The 18,719-nt window shown below is 41.9% G+C and overlaps 2 protein-coding genes across 2 annotated transcripts in view; one reads left to right on the top strand and one right to left on the bottom strand.

The window, feature by feature from the left end:
- RIOK3 (RIO kinase 3) overlaps window positions 1-12,724 on the top strand; it is a 12,961-nt gene extending 237 nt beyond the window's left edge. The window contains exons 2-10 of the mRNA XM_015570533.1: window positions 4,425-4,540; window positions 5,130-5,275; window positions 5,368-5,475; window positions 5,646-5,755; window positions 6,871-7,014; window positions 7,609-7,736; window positions 10,415-10,612; window positions 11,212-11,371; window positions 12,608-12,724. Of these exons, the coding sequence (XP_015426019.1) occupies window positions 4,425-4,540; window positions 5,130-5,275; window positions 5,368-5,475; window positions 5,646-5,755; window positions 6,871-7,014; window positions 7,609-7,736; window positions 10,415-10,612; window positions 11,212-11,371; window positions 12,608-12,709 (1,212 nt within the window). The 3' untranslated portion in view covers window positions 12,710-12,724. The remainder of the gene's footprint in view (window positions 1-4,424; window positions 4,541-5,129; window positions 5,276-5,367; window positions 5,476-5,645; window positions 5,756-6,870; window positions 7,015-7,608; window positions 7,737-10,414; window positions 10,613-11,211; window positions 11,372-12,607) is intronic.
- Window positions 1-18,719, bottom strand: part of TMEM241 (transmembrane protein 241) — a 91,474-nt gene that overhangs the window by 67,525 nt on the left and 5,230 nt on the right. The window lies entirely within an intron of this gene.

The raw sequence follows: 18,719 nt of genomic DNA on the forward strand, positions 1-18,719 counted from the left end.
TACCTCGCTCCCTCAGTAATATTCAATGCTATGGGCATATCACACCTTGTTTAACCATCTACCTACTATAGGATATCTTGGTTGTTTTCAGTTGTTTTTGGCTATTGCTATAACAATCATGTACAGGTTTTTATGTGCATATAATCTGCATTTCTCTGGATAAATGCACGCTCGGAACCGGCGGAAAGGTAACCGCCGGGGGCACCCTCCGCGGCAGCTCCGTGCACTCGGGGGCGCGGGGGGGGTTGGGGGGGGACGGGAGGATGAGTTCAGGGCCTGGACTCCAGGCACTGGCCGCCCAGGCGGACCCTGAGCGGGACTCAGCCCGGCCTGAGCCATCCCCGGGGCTGTAGCATCTGTTTCAGCTTTTCCTCCGGCGGCTGAGTCCACCTTTGGCTCCTGGGTCTCGGGCTGCTGCTGGTCATGCTTTCCCCAGAAAAGACTGTCACTTGTTGAGGGCTTGCTGGAAAGTAAGAACGCTTCCGTTGGGATTTGTGTTCCTCAAACTCAAGTTAGGAAGGAATCCAACTTGTTTAGCTTCATAATTGTTCTTTATATGCCAACACAGAACATTTTTTTTTCGTGTAAAACAGCGGTTCTCAACCTTCTGGCCCTTTAAATACAGTTCCTCATGTTGTGACCCAACCATAAAAGTAGTTTCGTTGTTACTTCATAACTGTGATGTTGCTACTGTTATGAATCGTCATATAAATATCTGATATGCAGGATGGTTTTAGGCGACCCCTGTGAAAGGGTCATTGACCGCCAAAGGGGTCGCGGCCCACAGGTTGAGAACCGCTGGCCTAGAGTGTGTGTCTAGCTGCCTGGGGAGACAGGGATCTTCTGTGGCTTAGGGTTCTCTCCATTTGCTTTGAGGTGAGGACTGGATTTTTGTTGTGTGCCCACTTCATGTTTGCTCTTTCTTATTGTGCTTGATTCTCTCCCTGTATCTGTCTGCAGTAGAACTTTAAACAAAGAAAAGTGGGAGGGCAGCTAGGGATCATCTTTTTTTCTTTTAAATATATTTTTATTGATTTCAGAGAGGAAGGGAGAGAGAGAGAAACATCAGTGGTGAGAGAGAATCATTGATTGGCTGCCTTCTGTATGCCCCCTACTGAGGATCCAGCCGGCAACCCGGGCATGTGCCCTTGACCAGAATTGAACCCAGGACCCTTCAGTGTACAGGCCAGTGCTCTATCCACTGAGCCACACCAGCTCAGGTGCAGGAATTGTCTTTAGGAGATGGGCGGGAAAGGGTGATGTCCCCATCAGGCAGGTGGGAGAGTGGCAGCAGTGAAGGCCCCGCTCTGAGCAGAGCCGAGTGGTGGCCGTTTCCGAGGGGAGGAGAGCCTGGTGGGTCTCAGGTTCTTCAGCAAACAGGACAGAAGGAATCAGGGAGCTGCTTATGGGCCTGGTGTCATTGAAAGAGGAATAGCGAACTGGAAAGGACTGTGGGTTTCCTGTCTTGACGCAATGGGGAGTTTGTATAGATAAGGGAATAGTGGGAAATGATGTTGGACAGCAAAGATAGAGAAGATTAGGAGGGCGTCTTAGATTTATTATTATTCTAGCATTAAATAAAGTTTTCCTAAATACAAAGAGTGTCTGATTTACTGGAGAGTTGCAAGATGATAAGAGGATTCCCCTACATACAGTGTACGGTACCATTCCCAGGAGGGGCCTCCCTTGAGGTGGTAAACCCCTGTGCCTGTGTGGTGGATTGTCAGCTTACACATTTTTATGGAGGACTTTTGACTACTGATTTAAAGAGTTTGGATTTGATCAAAGTATGGGGGTTGGCAACCTTTGGGAAGTCTACTTATTTGCCCTCACCCAAGGAAGGCAGCCTAGCTGAGCTGCCAGCAGAGGTACGGGAAGGAGACCTCTGGAGTCCGAGGCTCTGAGAGCAAGAGCAGTGGGAGTGGGCAGGGTATCTGGTGCCCACTGAGCTCTCTGTTTCTGATTCCGTCTATGTTAGAAGTAGGTAACCTCTGCCTCAAAATTACATAGTAAGCCTGTCATTTATGCCTCTTCTGAGGAATTGTCAGCTAATTTCACATGTTATTGGAATTACTTGATGTTGACAAAAGACTAGAAACACCTTCAAGATGGAAAAAGGACTTGGAATAGCACCAGGCCTCTAGAGCCCCGGGACGACGTGGCAGTGGGTGGACTATCTCCAGGGTTTCCTGTGGGCACTTACTCAGTAAGTGCTGGGTGCCTCTCCGGGGAAGCTCTGTGCTGGGCTCTGAAAATGGAGATGCCCGGCCTTTCAAGGCTCCTGCTGTGTTGTGGTCGATGCAGGAACGCCAGGGCAGTGATTGGTGCTGCTCACAGGACACCGTGGAATGGGAACCAGAGGATGGAAGCTGAGACAGCCTGAAGGAGGAGGGGTAATGTAATTGGGGGAAATGGGAGGAAGAGGCATCAGAGAGAAGAGCATGTGAAGGTGTGGAAGGGCATATGATTAAGTGTTGCTTGAGCATGGGGTAATGAGACTGGAAAGTTAAATTAGGTCAGGTTTTGAAGGACATTGACTGCTGAGGAATTCGTACAGCAGTTTGTGTCTCATGTCCCAAGACAAGATGATGAGGGAAGCAGTGTAGCAACATACTGTGAGCGCAGTCTCTTAAGTCCTAGTCGCAGCACTTTCATCTACAGAAAATCTTTCTGTGCCTCTGTTTCTAAATCTATAAAACAGGGATGCTATTGCAAATGCTCAATGGTGACTTTCATCTAGATGTTATATATATTTAGTCAGTGACTAAAATATAGTGAATTTTTGTCTTATTTTACTAATAGTTATTGCAAATGTGATTGACAATTGACAATTCTGAGTTAGAGAATACCGTCATTTACCTCTTGGGACCTGGACTTTGAAACTGATCAGACCAAACATTTCTAGGCAACATTAAGTCTTCTACCCTAGAGGATTTAAGACAGCGGTTCTCAACCTGTGGGTCGAGACCCCTTTGGGGGTCGAACGACCCTTTCACAGGGGTCGCCTAAGACCATCGGAAGACACATATATAATTACATATTGTTTTTGTGATTAATCACTATGCCTTAATTATGTTCAATTTGTAACAATGAAAATACATCCTGCATATCAGATATTTGCATTACAATTCATAACAGTAGCAACATTACAGTTATGAAGTAGCAGGTCGCGGCCCACAGGTTGAGAACCGCTGGTTAAGAAGTCAGCAGAGTCATGTGGCCAAAAGATGAGCTATGTTCTCCAGACTAGAGAGCTTCAAGATTCTAGACCCAGAACCCCTCCAGGAGAGTCACCCCACCCGTGAAGCCGTCTGTGTTCTCGGTCAGCTCTGCTGGGGGCCAGTGCGCGTGTGCTGAGAGCTGGGCGCCTCTCCTCCTCTCGGGAGGAGGCTGGATAAAGCTGAGTTCTGATTCGCTTAGGCATAGCTGTCATTTCTCACCCTGAAGTGCTCCACCTGGCAGCCTGAACCAAGTGGATTTCTGGACCTCAGGGTTGTGGAACCTGAACAAGGGTCAGTGGCCCAGCTGTCCTCAGAGTCACGCCAGGCCCTTAGGCCAGCTAGAGGTCTTTTACTGGCTAAATGTGATTAACAGTTTGTCTGGCTAAAACATCATGTGCTGCTTCTAAATGAGACACTCAGTACTAGTTAAGGAATGAGTCTGGACTTTACTCTAAAGGCAGTGGGAAACATTAAAACAATGAAAGAGCTTTAAGTAAGGAAACTGGAGCATCTAATCTGCATGTTAGAGGGGAAACCACTGTTGTGGTAGCTGCCTGGCAACAAGCAGGGCTGGCAGCAGAAAGATTGGTTGGAGGTGCTTACAGGAGATGGCATTGATACCTGGGGGAGAATCTTGGAAGGGGAGCTGGGCGAGTTCAAGAGAGATTTAGACGTTGTCTTTAATAATGGTGGTCCTAACCCTGGGCTTTCAAATGTAATCGTTCACTGCTGCTAAGTAAAGCTTGCCCCTCAGAAATGAATTGTGAAGTTTACCTACGTTTTGTATGTCAGGAGGGCTGAGATAGTGATGTCATTGAGGAAGGCTGATTGACCAGCCACCCGTCTCAGAATATCGCTTGGCTGTGGTGGTGGTGTTGCACGACTTGAATTGTGCAGTTCGTAGACTGTTCCCGTAAGAGAGTCTACCGGGGAAGCCCAGTTATCAGCAGAAGGTTGCTTGTGAGTCAGCATGGATGTGGAACAAGGGGTGTTACATGAACTCATTGGCTGGTGGGGTGATGCTGTGGTAGCCTTTTCCCTTCAACTAAAAAGGACATACTACCGATTTGAGCTGGGAGGTATTTTTACTTTGAGTTGATTCAACTAGTTTAATTCCCAAAAGCCGGCCTTATTTCCAAGCTTGGGAGGTATTTTAATTTCATTATTATGAATTGAATTGTCCTTTTTAAAATTTTTTTATAGTGTCCATGGGCTACTCCTCAAAAGACAATATCCTGTTCTTTGGCTGATGTCATGAGTGAGCAGTTGGCTAAAGAGTTGCAATTAGAAGAAGAAGCTGCTGCTTTTCCTAAAGTTGCGTAAGTAAAATTTAGAAAGAATCAATTTCGTCTGGCAGATTATAACAAGGTTTTAGGATTTGATTAGTGATTGTCATCACAAAGGATTAAGAAATACATTTACAAAAGCAATGCAGTAGAAAGAGCACCGTCCTGGGAGTCCACTGATGTTTGAGTTTCGGTCCGGACTCTGACGACTTTTCAGTCTTATTTTGGGCAAATCCCTCCAATTCTCTGGTTTAGTTATTGCAACAGTTGAACCAGATGGTCTCCAAATGATCAAATAATATTTTAATCCAATGCCTGTAGCTTATTTTTTTTATAGATGTTATCTCTCCTTTGATACGAATAATGAATTCTGGGTCTCGGTGTGGATTTCATATAGACCCCTAGCTTTCTCGCACAGCTTTCTCCATCCTAGTTGGTGCTCTCACAGGTTCCTGCCACTAATCAGAGGGTGCCTGGGCAGCAGAGGTGCTTTGGTAAAGTTTTTCCTGTTGTTCCTTTAGTACAGTTTTTAACAGTGAAAAAGCACATCCTACTCTCATAATTGGTAGCATCTGTTTCCAGAAGCACAGTATGTTAGTTTATATTGCCTTATTTTGAATAGTGTTGCTGAAGGACCATTTCTTACTGGAGAAAACACTGATACTTCCAGCGACCTAATGCTGGCTCAGATGCTACAGATGGAGTTTGACAGAGAATATGATGCACAGCTTAGGCGTGAAGAAAAAAAATTCAATGGCGATAGCAAAGGTACTATGACCTCATTGTGACAACTGCGTTGGATGGTAGAAATGCTTATAAAGTGCTTCTAAATAAGTTTTCAACTATTTTTGCCTTTTAAGTTTCCATTTCCTTTGAGAATTATCGAAAAGTGCATCCCTATGAAGACAGTGATAGCTCTGAAGATGAGGTTGACTGGCAGGACACTCGTGATGATCCATATAGACCAGGTATCAAGGCTTTTATTTGATGGGGCCATAGGAACATTGAGTTTTCCCATGAATCCTTATACTTTATCTTTGAAAAGCATTAGGTAATTTACTATTAGATTCAGATATCTTTCCAGACAATATTGAATTCAGCCATTTAGCTTTTGCTATTTTTATATACTTGTCTTTAGCAAAACCAGTTCCTACTCCCAAAAAGGGGTTTATTGGAAAAGGAAAAGACATCACCACCAAACATGATGAAGTAGTCTGTGGGAGAAAGAATACAGCCAGAATGGAGCATGTAAGTTACAGAAAGTGTTAATCTCTGAGAATGTTACTAGAACAAATTAAAAACATGGGATTCTAAATACACTATCTTAAATTTCTAAAAATACTCTTCATCCTTTCTAAAGTAGTTTTAGATTATAATATGGCAATATCATGAAAACCCTCAGCCACTAATAAGAATATAATGTACCACAATTAAATTCTACAATATTAAGAAAAATAGTTTGATTTATATTAATTCTAAAATTAAGAAGTTGTCTTAGGAAAGTAACATTTATTTTCAGCACATTATTTTTCGTAAAATAGCACCCCTACCCAAGAACAGATAACAGTGGTGATTGGGGAATAACAAGAAGAGAGAAAAATACTGTTTACTATCCCCTTCAATACTTTTTACAAGTTTTAGCTTATGCCTGAACTACCCCTGAAAAATCAGAAATAAAATGTAATTTTTTTTAAAAAAGGGGAAAGATAGCATTTTTCCTCTTTCATAAAAATTTGGTGAATATAAAACATTTAGACTTGAGGACACAAATACTTGTTACATAAACATATTATTAAATTCCAGAAACAGTCCAGATCTGACTCTAGAACAACCTTGTCCAGTAGCACTTGTGACAGTAGAAATGTTTTATATTTGTGCTATCTAATATTAGCCATATTTGAGAACTGAGATTTGGGTATTGTAATTGAGGAACTCAACTTTACATACCCACATGTGGCTAGTGGCTGCTATATGGAACACTGCAGCTCTCGAACATAATTGTCATGGAGTGGGCAGAGCTTGCTGTACTACCCACTCCTCAGAAATAACTGATTATAAAATTATATTTCTTTGGTTAGATTTGGTGTAGTCTTTAAAATGTACTGTGTCCTTTGCTGATGTAAAAGCAAGGTACAAAGAAACGCTGCAGTGATTTCAGATGTGAGTGGATATCTCCGGTGCATAGGATAGGATAAACCTCTTCCTTGCTGCAGTTTCTGAAACAGCCCCCTCTCTGCTCTGTTGGGTTTATTAGTGAGTCCTTGTATTTCCTCTCTAATGCCAGTGCGCTTTGCTTTCACAGCCTGTCTATGGAGTGGGTAACCTGTTTAAAGTATTCAGATGCTAATGCTTCTTTTTGGCAGTTTGCACCTGGGTTTCAGGTAGGAGATGGAATTGGAATGGATTTAAAACTATCAAACCATGTTTTCAATGCTTTAAAACAACATGCCTACTCAGAAGAACGTCGAAGTGCCCGCCTCCACGAGAAAAAAGAACACTCTACTGCAGTAAGTAATCTTAAATTATTTTCTGTTTGGTATTTTTTTCACAAGATTGGTTTTTCAAATCTAAGATGTAAATAAACCCAGTAGCTTTGCTTATTGGACTTTTCAGCTTTAATGTAATGGTTATTAATCACTTATTTAAAACCTACAGTTTAGTGGTTATAATTTGAATTGTATAGTTTACATTGCATATTAATGTTCTAAGATATTAAAGAAATTATGACATTTTGTATTAATTTATAAGTCTCTAATGTTTTACATTGACAAAGACAGTGTCTAATATCTTGAGAATAAAGTAATTTTTAAACCTATAGAAAAACAAACTAATGGTAAGTACACTGGAGGAGTTGTTTAAACTTTGGAGATAAAATATGATTTTGACTAAGCTAATGTCTGAATTCTGATGATTCTTTTAGATGTTAATTTTCAAAGACATTAGAATTAAAGTTAAAGGGATGAACTGTATCTTGATTGCTAATCTTAAGAGCCTGTTACAAGTTTAAAAAAAGATATGTATTTTGAATGTTTGCTGTTAGCACCGGCTCAGAGGATGTTACGTGGTGAACGTTGTCATTCTTTGTGCCGTGTCTCTTGTAGGAAAAAGCAGTTGATCCTAAGACACGCTTACTTATGTATAAAATGGTCAATTCGGGAATGTTGGAGACCATCACTGGCTGCATCAGCACAGGGAAGGAATCTGTTGTCTTTCATGCCTATGGAGGGAGGTGAGTGAGCAAAATACGGCACCATCATGGCAACAAAGCATAGCTCCTTCTCCCCAGTGTGAATGGATTTACACAGAATCAAAGTTCACACGGCATGGAAAGCAGATTAATTTAAAAAGTGTTACCATAGAAAATTTAGACACTATGAGATTGTAGAAAGGAAAACAGTCATCTTAATCCCAGCATCCAGAGGTAAACATAAATTTTGTGTAAACTCCTTTAACCTTTTTCATGAATATACTTCCTACTTTATTGTATCATATAGGCAGCTATAAGTAGCAGAACAAAATTTGTACCTGGGTTTGTCTCAAAACCCTGGTTTTCCATTGTGGGGCCTTTGGGTACCAGATCAGAGGGGACGTGCTTCGTCAGTCACTGACGCCTCCCCTGTAGCTCGGATCCTTACTTTAAGAAATATCAGCTTTGAGTAATGCTTACATTGTTGAAGAAACGTCTGTTAGAGATCTTATGCTGTTGAGATCTTCCCCACTTCCCTTCTGTAACAAGGGCTTAGATGAGTCAAGAACTGCATGAGAAAGGTTTTTGAAAGTGGAGCCTGTTTAAAGAACGTGCCAGGTCTATGAAATCATCTGGTTACTTACCATGGAAGTCACAGCAAGACTTACTAGCTCGGCTGCCTCTTTACTTTAACATTGTTTACAAACAAAATGTCAAAATAGATGACAGAAATTGTTCTTGTTGTTTTAGGTTTAGAAATTTAGGTTTAGAAAGTTAGTTACTGTGTACTTAGGGGATTCAAACAATTGTTGGTCAAGTCCTTACCTTAGGTTTTCTTTTTTAAATTTTATTTATTGATTTTAGAGAGAGGAAGGGGACGGGGGGAAAAAGACAGAGAGAAGAGAGACCAGAGACATTGATTTGTTGTTGCACTTATTGATGCATTTATTGGTTGATTCTTGTAAGTTCTCTGACTGAGGATCAAACCCACAAACTTGGTGAACCACCTGAGCTACCTACCAGGGCAGGTTTTCTTAACTATTTAATCTCCCTTCCTAGATGAAATATATACAATATAATCGTAAATTGAATTATACTGTTAAGTTCCAAAAGGAAGGATAAAAATGAATGTTTTTCAAGTTATATGATCTGGAGCAAGTTACTACACCTCATAAGTTGACCCTTGCCTCATAGGATTTTTGTGGGGATAAGTGAGGGTCATACCTGACAATACCTGGAATATGTTAATCTTAGTAAATACTTATTTCTTCCTTACTTTAAGCTTTGTTGCCCTCTTTCCAAATTTAATTTGAGGGTATCCTAAGACCAGGCAGATAATAACCTAATGGCACAAATTATTTAAAATGAAAGATTGCCTGTGGTGGAAATGAAAACTTTACAGAAAGAATTAAACTGAAAAGTGTCCTTCATCTTACCAACTCTCACCCCATAGATCTCTTCTCTAAAACCACTATTAACAATTTTTACTCAAATCTTCCAGAAATTTTTATGCATCTAATTCTTATTTGGTTACTATAAAAGAGATTATACTGTACGTCCAGGACCTTAGTTTTTCAGTAATATATCTGTGATCCTTACTGGCTTACATTGCCCATTTCTGTGTTAGTACATTCCACTGTGTGAACATATAGGAATATCCTTGTAAATCTACCATGGTGTGCTTTTGCCAATATATCCTTAAGCTAAATTCCTAACACTGAAATTGCTGGGGCACAGACTATGCACACATTTGGAAAACCTACTTCATTATATAACAGACTTTTGGCTTGGACACCCTGTTGTCCAAATTAGTCCATTATATCAAGGTTTTATTGTGCTTATAGTTAGTAAAACTAGAGAGTATTTGGTTCTCTCCAAGTGAGAGTTGAATGCTTTTAAAAGTTTATATTAGTTTTCTGTGCTACATAACAAATCACCACAGGCTTAGCAGCTTAAAAACAACCCCCATAGATTATCTCCTAGTTTTAGTTGATCAGAAGTTCAGGAGGCCTGGCCTGGCCGGGCTGGCTCCCTTCTGCAGCGTGGGTCCTGTTCCCTTGGCACAGGCAGCTCCTTGCAGCTGCAGGACTGGGTCTCTGCTTGTTGGCTGCAGGCGAGGCTGCCCTCAGCTTCTAGCGGCCCCGCAGTTCCTGGCCGTGTAGCCCTTCCACGTAGTAAGTAGGTCACGTCTTCTCCTCCAGTCAGCTAAGCCTGAGTCTTAGTGCAGTGTCTCCTTCACCATACAATGTAAACAAATGGAGGGAGTGGCTATGCCACCGCCCTCAAGGGAGGGATTATCCAAGTGTAGTCCCCTTGGTGGGGCTGGGAAATTGGGAGCCATCCTAGGGTTCTGCCCACCACAAAGCTGTCCTGGTTTCTAGTACTCTCAGGTTGGTCTTGTAGTCAACAATTAATTGAATAGTAACTTGTGCTATATTTTTTAGAGAATACGTGTGACATGTTTTCTGCTCTCAAAGAACTTACGGTACAACCAAGAGAACATTACAGAATTGTTATGGTCAATAAAGATAATTACATAATAGAATGCCCAGTATGTGAGTGAGACTGGCAGTATGGGATAAGAAGAGAGAGCAGAGCAAGGTTATTGCCAGTCATGGTCAGAGAAGGTAGACCCACCCCCGTGTCGGATCTTTATTTTGAAATTGGTTTACTTGTGAGCTGGCAACTTATACTGACTTAATTTTTTTCCTTCCACTTAGCATGGAAGATGAAAAGGAATGTAGTAAATTTATACCTACAGAATGTGCCATCAAGGTATTTAAAACAACCCTTAATGAGTTTAAGAACCGTGACAAATACATTAAAGATGATTTCAGGTTTAAAGATCGCTTCAGTAAACTAAATCCACGTAAGATCATCCGAATGTGGGCAGAAAAGGAAATGCACAACCTCACCAGGTAAAGAGACCCGTGTGCCGGAAGCTGGAAGTCAGCTTTAGTTGCCTTTCTATTTGCTGCAAAGTTCTTCACCTAGCAGCACTTCTGAGTAGAGAGTCCTGTCCCGAGAGGCATTGCTGGCCTCCAGTCTCCTGTACGGCTGAGCTCGCACCGCGGCCTTTCTTAAAATGCTGCTGCTGCCGCCCTGTAGTCTTTAGTGTGGAGGTCAAGTCCTTTTGTGATGCGGAGCCTGTCTCTGTCGCCCAGAGCCACATGGCCTTCCTCCGATTCAGCTCCCAGCTGTGCTGGTTCACATACATCCCCCAGTGGACTGTGCTCTGAACGCCTCCCTGCACTTCCACAAGCTGCTTCCCTCCTGAGACCAGCTGTCCCCACCTGCCTATCGGGCTGACTGACTCCCATTCGCCTGGCGTTCTAGCCTTCCTGATGTGCGTGCTCCCACAGCTCCTGTCCCACCTCTGCCCGGGCCCTTGGATCATCTCCTCACCAGTCTGTCCTTCCATGTGCATCACTCAGCTCATTGCAGGCCTAGGTAGATGTTCTTTAAGTAAAACATTCTCTCCTGATCTTTACCCTCCTAATCATTTCTTTCTGTACAGAATGCAGAAAGCTGGAATTCCTTGCCCAGCAGTTGTGCTGCTCAAGAAACACATTTTAGTGATGTCTTTTATTGGCCACGATCAAGTTCCAGCTCCTAAACTGAAAGAAGTCAAGCTCAGTAGCGAAGAAATGAAAGAAGCCTACCACCAAACTCTTCACGTATGTGTGCCCTTCAGCTTTTAAAAATATTTCCTCTAACCTTTAAGTTTCCAAAAGTAGTCCTATTGTATGTGATAGAGTAAGGCCATGCTGCAGTTTGTGAAGGAATGTTCACATTGAGGGGTGTGCTTATACCACTGTGTGTGCTGAGTCAGTTTAGGAAATAGACATGAAGCAAGTGAGGGCTCGTTGTGAGCCTCAGTGACATGGAGGCATGAAGCTGCTAAAACTTCATTAAATAAGTTTGATATAGTGCCTGCTTGGTTTTCATGTCTTCTTGAACGATACTGCTCTAAGTGCGAAAAAATTGCCTTTCCTGTTGGGAAATTTGAGGCAGTAGATTTGGACTCATAAGGAAGTGCAGCTGGGAACTAAAGATGGAGGGAGTGCATCTCCACTCAGCAGGCATTAGGGTTGCAAGGACGTGTCAGGAACTTACAGAAGCTCTTCCTGCTTCGGGACAGCAGCTGCATTCAGTCTGAGGTCCTTCTAGCGTAAGAAAATGCTCCCAATATTGTGATTTTTCTCTATTGTTGTAACTGAATAGTGGAGAAACATGAGCTTTTTACAGTCTCTGCCTGGCGCTCCAGTGCCAGTCAGCAGTTGATGTGAATACAGACGTAATTTTTTAAGACCCAGCTAGGGAGATAATCCAACTTTCTCTGCCTCCAAGAGGACATCCAAAGGAAAATGAAATTCCTTTTTGGCTTCTTTTTTGGTGGTGGGGTGGCTGGGGAAGAGATGAAGTAATCATGTACTTTTCTATTTGAATTCTATTAAGGCTGGGAAACAAAGCGTTAACAGTGATTGCTACGGTAAGGGTAGGGCTCACCACGATTCTGAACATAACACCACAGGAATCATAAGGAAATTTCTCCTACTGTGTCTGGCAGGAAGTATTTTTTAGCCTTGGAGTTGTGTACATCCCATAGCGGTCTCAGGGAGCCCTTTGCCCTTTTGTGAAGGGTAAGCCGAGTTCTCCTGAGTGGTGACCATGCCCGTGGCCGCTCTCATACTCCTGTGGGATCCAGGTGTGCCCCGTGGCCTCCTGGCCTCACTGTCATCAGGTGGACGAGGTGGTGGAGTGTCACACCCTGCCTTAAAAAAGGAAAGCTCGGTCCTGGTCTTTAACCTTATCTTGACCTTCCTGGTTACTGTGGGTGAGCATAGACATTTTAGTTGTGCAGTGAATTAGAATGATTTCTTTTCCTAAATGTCTGCCTTGCCTCCTCACAGTTGATGCAGCAGTTATATAATGAATGCACGCTCGTGCATGCCGACCTCAGTGAATATAACATGCTGTGGCATGCTGGAAAGGTGAGGAGCATGTTCTGTTAATGTTCAGATTAAATTACTTGATGTAACTTAGTGAAGGTCAGTCACTGTATGCTCTGTATTTAAATAGGTTTGGTTGATCGATGTCAGTCAGTCTGTAGAACCGACCCATCCTCACGGCCTGGAGTTCTTGTTCCGTGACTGTAGGAATGTCTCACAGGTAGGCATGTAAACTAACACGGTTTTTGCCCCAGCTGGTTTGGCTCAGTGGATAGAGTGTCGGCCTGTGGACTGAAGGGTCCCGAGTTCAATTCTGGTCAAGGGCACATACCCGGCTTCGGGCTCAATCCCCAGTAGGGGGTGTGCAGGAGGCAGCCAATCAATCTCTCTCATCATTGATGTTTCTATCTCCCTCTCCCTTCCTCTCTGAAATCAACAAAAATATATTTAAAAAAAACCTACTAATACAGTTTTTGTAATGGGATGTAAGAGATTCATGTAGTTTTCTCACTCCCAGGATAAGCAAGATATTCTTAGAAAATGAAGGGTTTGGTTACTGGCTGCCTTCAAGATAAAGATATAAAGATCAATTTGTCAGATTTTATTTTCAGCAAGAATTTGATTGCATGCCCCACATTTGGGCCACTGAATTAAATTTGCAGTAGAGGAAGTTTTTATTTTGGCTCCAAATATTTGAGCATTCCAGTAGACACTTAGTACATGCACAGAGTGTGGAGAGGCTGCAGCTGGCAGCCTGCAGGCCTCCTGGCAGCATGAGTGCCACTGAAAGGAGCTGGTCTGCGTGACGTCCAAGGCACATGTCTGTGAGGCAGAGGAAACCTGAGGGAAGGTAAACCTTGGTGCTCAGAGTTGGGTCACATTTGTTTGCTGTTTCTACAGGAAATTGTTAGCAACAGACCCAGATGGTAATGCTCTTTCTGAATAATAACTTCGTACTGGGAATAACTTGTGTGCCTTTTGACCATTTTCATTCATGGGATTTAGTGAATGTTTTGAGTTTGCAAACAGTTTTATAAAGCACTCATTTTTACAGCTTTAGAAGGTGCACACTTAACCCAGCTATAGACTGTGACACACTTAACTCGGCAGACGGTAGGTGTGTCAGGACTGAGAACAAGAAGAGCCTGAACACAGCCAGCCTGAAATGGGGGAGCTCACAGGTGCCTGCAAGCATGCCTTCCCTGTTCTTAAGAGAATTACTCATTACTGCTAATTACTGACTTCCTTATATTTCTTCACTAGTTTTTCCAGAAAGGCGGAGTGAAGGAAGCCCTTAATGAACGAGAGCTCTTTAATGCTGTGTCAGGTTTAAACATCTCAGCAGACAATGAAGCTGATTTCTTGGCTGAGGTAAGCTGAGTTGCTGTTCTCTGTGCTGGTAATGGAGACTGAATATAGCAGATATTGAAACCCAGAGTGAATTTTATCCTCCCTCCCCTCAAAACTAAAATGAATTTGAGAGTTGTCTTTTCTGGAGATAGTTTTGGTCCTTTCCAGGCTTAAACCTAAGATAAACATAGCAAAAACATTCTTCCAGGAGTTCACGGTTTGATGGAGATGGAAAATGACACATTTCCCATACACTGTATTTCCCCTATTTTATGAAGTTAAGTGGTAAACACTTAACTGGGTGATACAAAAATTAGTAATACATGGTCCCTGCTTTTAACTGAATATAGAAAGTTAGCAGTGGCCATCCTTAGAAATAGCCAGTTATTACAACATGGATCGATAAAACCATTAAAAAAAAATCTCCCTCAGAGAAGGTCTCTCAGAATTGAACAAAAACTAAAAAGTTCAATGGCAGCTAATGATTCCCAACAATATACCAGAGCAGAGAATGACTGTTACGGAGTCTAAGGTCAGAGACGTACTAGAAAGACAAGTCTCGCCTCTCCCTCAGTGCAGTTCCTGCCCCTGCACGCTTGAGGGAGCACACAGGGAGACATCGCTTGGTTCCAGTTGCTGACTTGATAACTAAATTTTGATCCTGGTAATGTAATCAAGTAAAAACATATGTGTATGTCATGCTATCATCTATGCATGTGACACATTGTAATACGTAATTCTGATTGAAGGCCAGCATTGTTAGGAGTGACCTTGGTTGTTTTTTAAAAAATGTATTTTTGATTTCAGAGAGGAAGGGCGGAGAGCTAGAAACATCAATGATGAGAATCATTGCTCGGCTGCCTCCTGTACACCCCACACTGGGGATCGAGCCCCAACTTCCCCCAACCTGACAATGTGCCCTGACCAGGAATCGAATCATGACCTCCTAGTTCATAGGTTGATGCTCAGCCACTGAGCCACACCAGCTGGGCTTAATGGTTTCTTTTAAAGAGCAAACGTTTTTGTGGAATTTTAGCTCGGCATTGAGAGAATAAAATGTCACTACCTCTCATCTTATGAACAGGATAATATAATTCTTTAACAGCTACAGGTTATCTGGTTGAAATCGACTGGATTTTACAGGATTCGTGGTGTAAAATGTTTTGATGAGAATTGTTTAAAACGTGGGTAACGTTTTCAGATACGGGAGGAAAGGCCAGATGTTTACAAGGGAGGCCTTTATTGCCATCTACTTGCTCTGATACATCGCTGCTTTGAGTCTCATCTTTCCTTGAATATTTTATTGGCCTGACATCTGTCCTTCTCAGTTCTTTTTCCAGATTGTGACCATGATTCTAAAGGAAAATATCTTCCTTTAGTAGGTGTTTAAATGGAAATCTGGTTTCAAAATGGCTGATGGAAATAGACATAAGCAAAATACTTTTTATTGGTACATCGTGAATATGAACTGAATTCTTTTCCATGTTCATATCCAAGAAAAGGATTGTAGGTTTCTGAAAGACATATATAAGAACTTAACCACCCAAATTTTAAAAAATTAACTTTCAGCATTTCTACATTTGGGTGAAAGGGATAGAGTGTGATGCATGGTGCAGCTGCTCTGCATTTATAAGGAAAATGTAAGCTATCTGGAAAGGTGGGATGCTAAAATTTAATCCTGTTTGACATATTTTAATGAAGTCGGTGATACAAAGTTCAGTTTCCATATCACTGAAACTCTGTACTTACTGATTCATTTTGAGAGAAATATACTAAGTCAAATGATGAACACTAAGTTTGAAACAAGTTGGGTACCAAGTTAACCTACTGATTGAACTATCTGACCTCACTTTTAATAATTTTTAGACTGGCCGGATGCCACTTCTTAAATAAAGCAAGCACCGCACTGGTTTTGTTAGACTGAAGTTCATTAACGACAATGTAATCATTCCTCCTATTGCTGATTTCAGATTGGAACTAGTAGAGACCCAATCTGGTCACTGAAAGTAAAAGTCTAAACATTACTTACACTTGAAAGTTTCTCCTTTGACATTATTTTAAAATGCCAAATACGTTCTTTCTTGAAAAATACTTATTTTTGTTTCTGTTGTATACCTTTTAAGAGAAGTGTGATTTGGGGTCAATACTTGTTACATTTCTTAAGTGTTTACTACTATGAAACAGATTTCAATGACTGGTGATTATTGGTTTTACAGAAATTTCAAAGACCTATTTTTAAAAAACCAGTAACCATTTAAAATTTGTTTTGTTTTCTGACATACTCTGTTTGACTAAGAGCAGCAAACTGTTGCTGTATAGCATTCTTGGAGTGTGCTGTGAACATGCTTTTTAAGAAATTAAAAATGAAGAAATCATTTTAGAATTGGTTCTTTGTGTGGTTTCTTCCTGTTCCTTATATTAACTTAGGTCCTGTCACCAAGTTATCCCTTTTGCATAAAAATAAAGCAGTACTATTTTAAGCAGTTTTTTTCCCCTCAAACTTCTCATATTTAGATTTCACTTTTAAATTACTTCACATTACAGATAGGTTTTACCTTTCCTATCGCTCAGACAGTAAATTTTCCACATAGAGGAAAACGGAAGTGGAAACTGTTTGCTAAATAAAGAATAAATACAAACAGGGAAAAAAAATCCAAAATATGGAAATAATATTTTGCCTCTCTTTAATGAAAGCAAATAATAAAATAAGTTACCAAAACAAGGATGACTGTAGGGAATTTTTATCTCAAGATAATTTATTGCCAGTTTCCTCTTTATAAAAAGTCATTTTTTTATGCCTACAAAACGACAACATGCATAGAAATGCTACCTCCTTTGTAGTCTAAAAACCAGTTTACAGTGTGGCTACCTCCCTGCCACCCCCTCCGCATGTGATTCTCGCTGTTTTTAATCTTTGAAGGAAAGCAGGGTGGTGGGAGTGAGGCAGCTGACTGAGATGTTGGTCCTGCTAGCCCTTCTCCAAGGAAGATGGAGGAGACAGAGGCTGAGACCCCTTTTTGCTGTCCATTGGGCTCTGGGCATCAAAAGAGAGAGATGTCTGTGCCTTTTAAAATTCGGAGCTGTTCGTTTCCCAGCACTTTAGTAATTGGGTGGGAAAAGCTCATCTGATTGTATTTTCAAACTTCAAAACGTATTTTTGAAGAGACATTTTTTTAATTGGCATCTTAAAGGGATTTCATAAAAATTAGAGAATGATTTAAGTTTTGTAAGTTTATTTTATACGTGGAGACATCAATTTATTTGCAAGCAAGCTTGTTTTTACTCTTGATTTCCTATTTGTCCCCCATTAAAAAAATATTACAAGGTTACATTTGGGAAAGCATTATTTTTGCTATTCTGGGCTTTCCAGCTTTCTCTCAAACATAGCTTTTTGAGGGGTTAAGATAAATACAGTAGAAAGATAAAGTAGCAGATGGAGGGGGAAGGTGGGGTGTTCATTACAGAATAAGAGGGAGCTACTACTTAGAGCTCCATAAACTTAAAAACAATCTCTCTACTGTCTTTTGGGACAGAAAGAACTCAATTAGAATACTTGTCACTATAAGAATAGTTGGTCCGACCAACAGAACCACCCAGCCAGGGCAAGCCTCAGACATACTGGTATCTAACAAGGGCCTTTGCCTGCTTGGAATGCTCTTCCACTAGCTTATCCACAAGTCTCCATGCTTCAGCTGTCTGTGCAAATTTCATCTCCGTGAGTCCATTAGTCACTAGTGCTGCATAACAAATTACCTCCAAACTTTGTGATTTAAAACAACAAACATTATCTCAGCTGCTGAGAGTCAGAATCTGGGAATGCCTCGGCAGGGTGGTTTTGGCTCAAGGTCTCAGGAGGTTCCAGTCAAGGTGTCCATGAGACCCTGGCTGGTGTGGTTCAGTTGGCCGAGCGCTGTCCTGTGCACCAAAAAGTCGCCGGTTTGATTCGTCATGGTACATGCCAGGGTTCGGGTTTGACCTCCAGTAGTGGGTGTGCAGGAGGCAGCTGATCGATGCTTCTCTCTCCTTGATGTTTCTCTCTCTCCCTCCTCCTTCTCCCTCTAAAATCAATAAAAACATGTTTAAAATGAAGATGTCAGTTGGGAATCATGTGAAGGAAAGACTGACTGGGAGCAGAGGACCCCCTTCCAAGACAGTTCCCTCATGCTGTTGGAAGAGGCTGCAGTTGCCCACTGGCCGGTGGGAAGCTTCAGCCCTTGGAGACAGCGGCCTTTCCTCCTTGAGTGTCCCCAATGCTTTCCCCAAAGCACTGATCCGAGGAGGAGCAAGGCAGGAGCCGCAGGGCCTTTTATAGCCTCGCGTCAGGAGACACGCTGTCCTTTGTGCAATGCTCACTACACAGGGCAGCCCGCCAGCTGGGAGGGCCTGCAGTCAGGAGTGCCTGGAGGTGGCGGTCTAGGGCCCTCTGGAGGTGGGCTACCACAGTATTTGAGCCTTCACAAGTATCACCGTCCCTGGTTTATTTTTTCCATAAAACTTATTTCTACCTGACATGTATTACTCATTTTATTTCTACTCACTAAACACTACTGGGTGAGAGCAGGATTGTTGCTAGCTTTATTCCCACACACTTGAGTAGAAGCTCAAATATATTTTGAATGCATAACCACGTGGTTCAAAGGTTAAAATTGGAAGCATTAGGTTGGAAATGACATAGACTCTGATCCAATTAGGAAAAGTCTTTACTAGCTGTGCTAGAAGGGGC

The sequence above is a fragment of the Myotis davidii genome, unplaced genomic scaffold (genome assembly GCF_000327345.1).
Source record: "Myotis davidii unplaced genomic scaffold, ASM32734v1 scaffold1467, whole genome shotgun sequence".
NCBI classification, from domain to species: Eukaryota; Metazoa; Chordata; class Mammalia; order Chiroptera; family Vespertilionidae; genus Myotis; species Myotis davidii.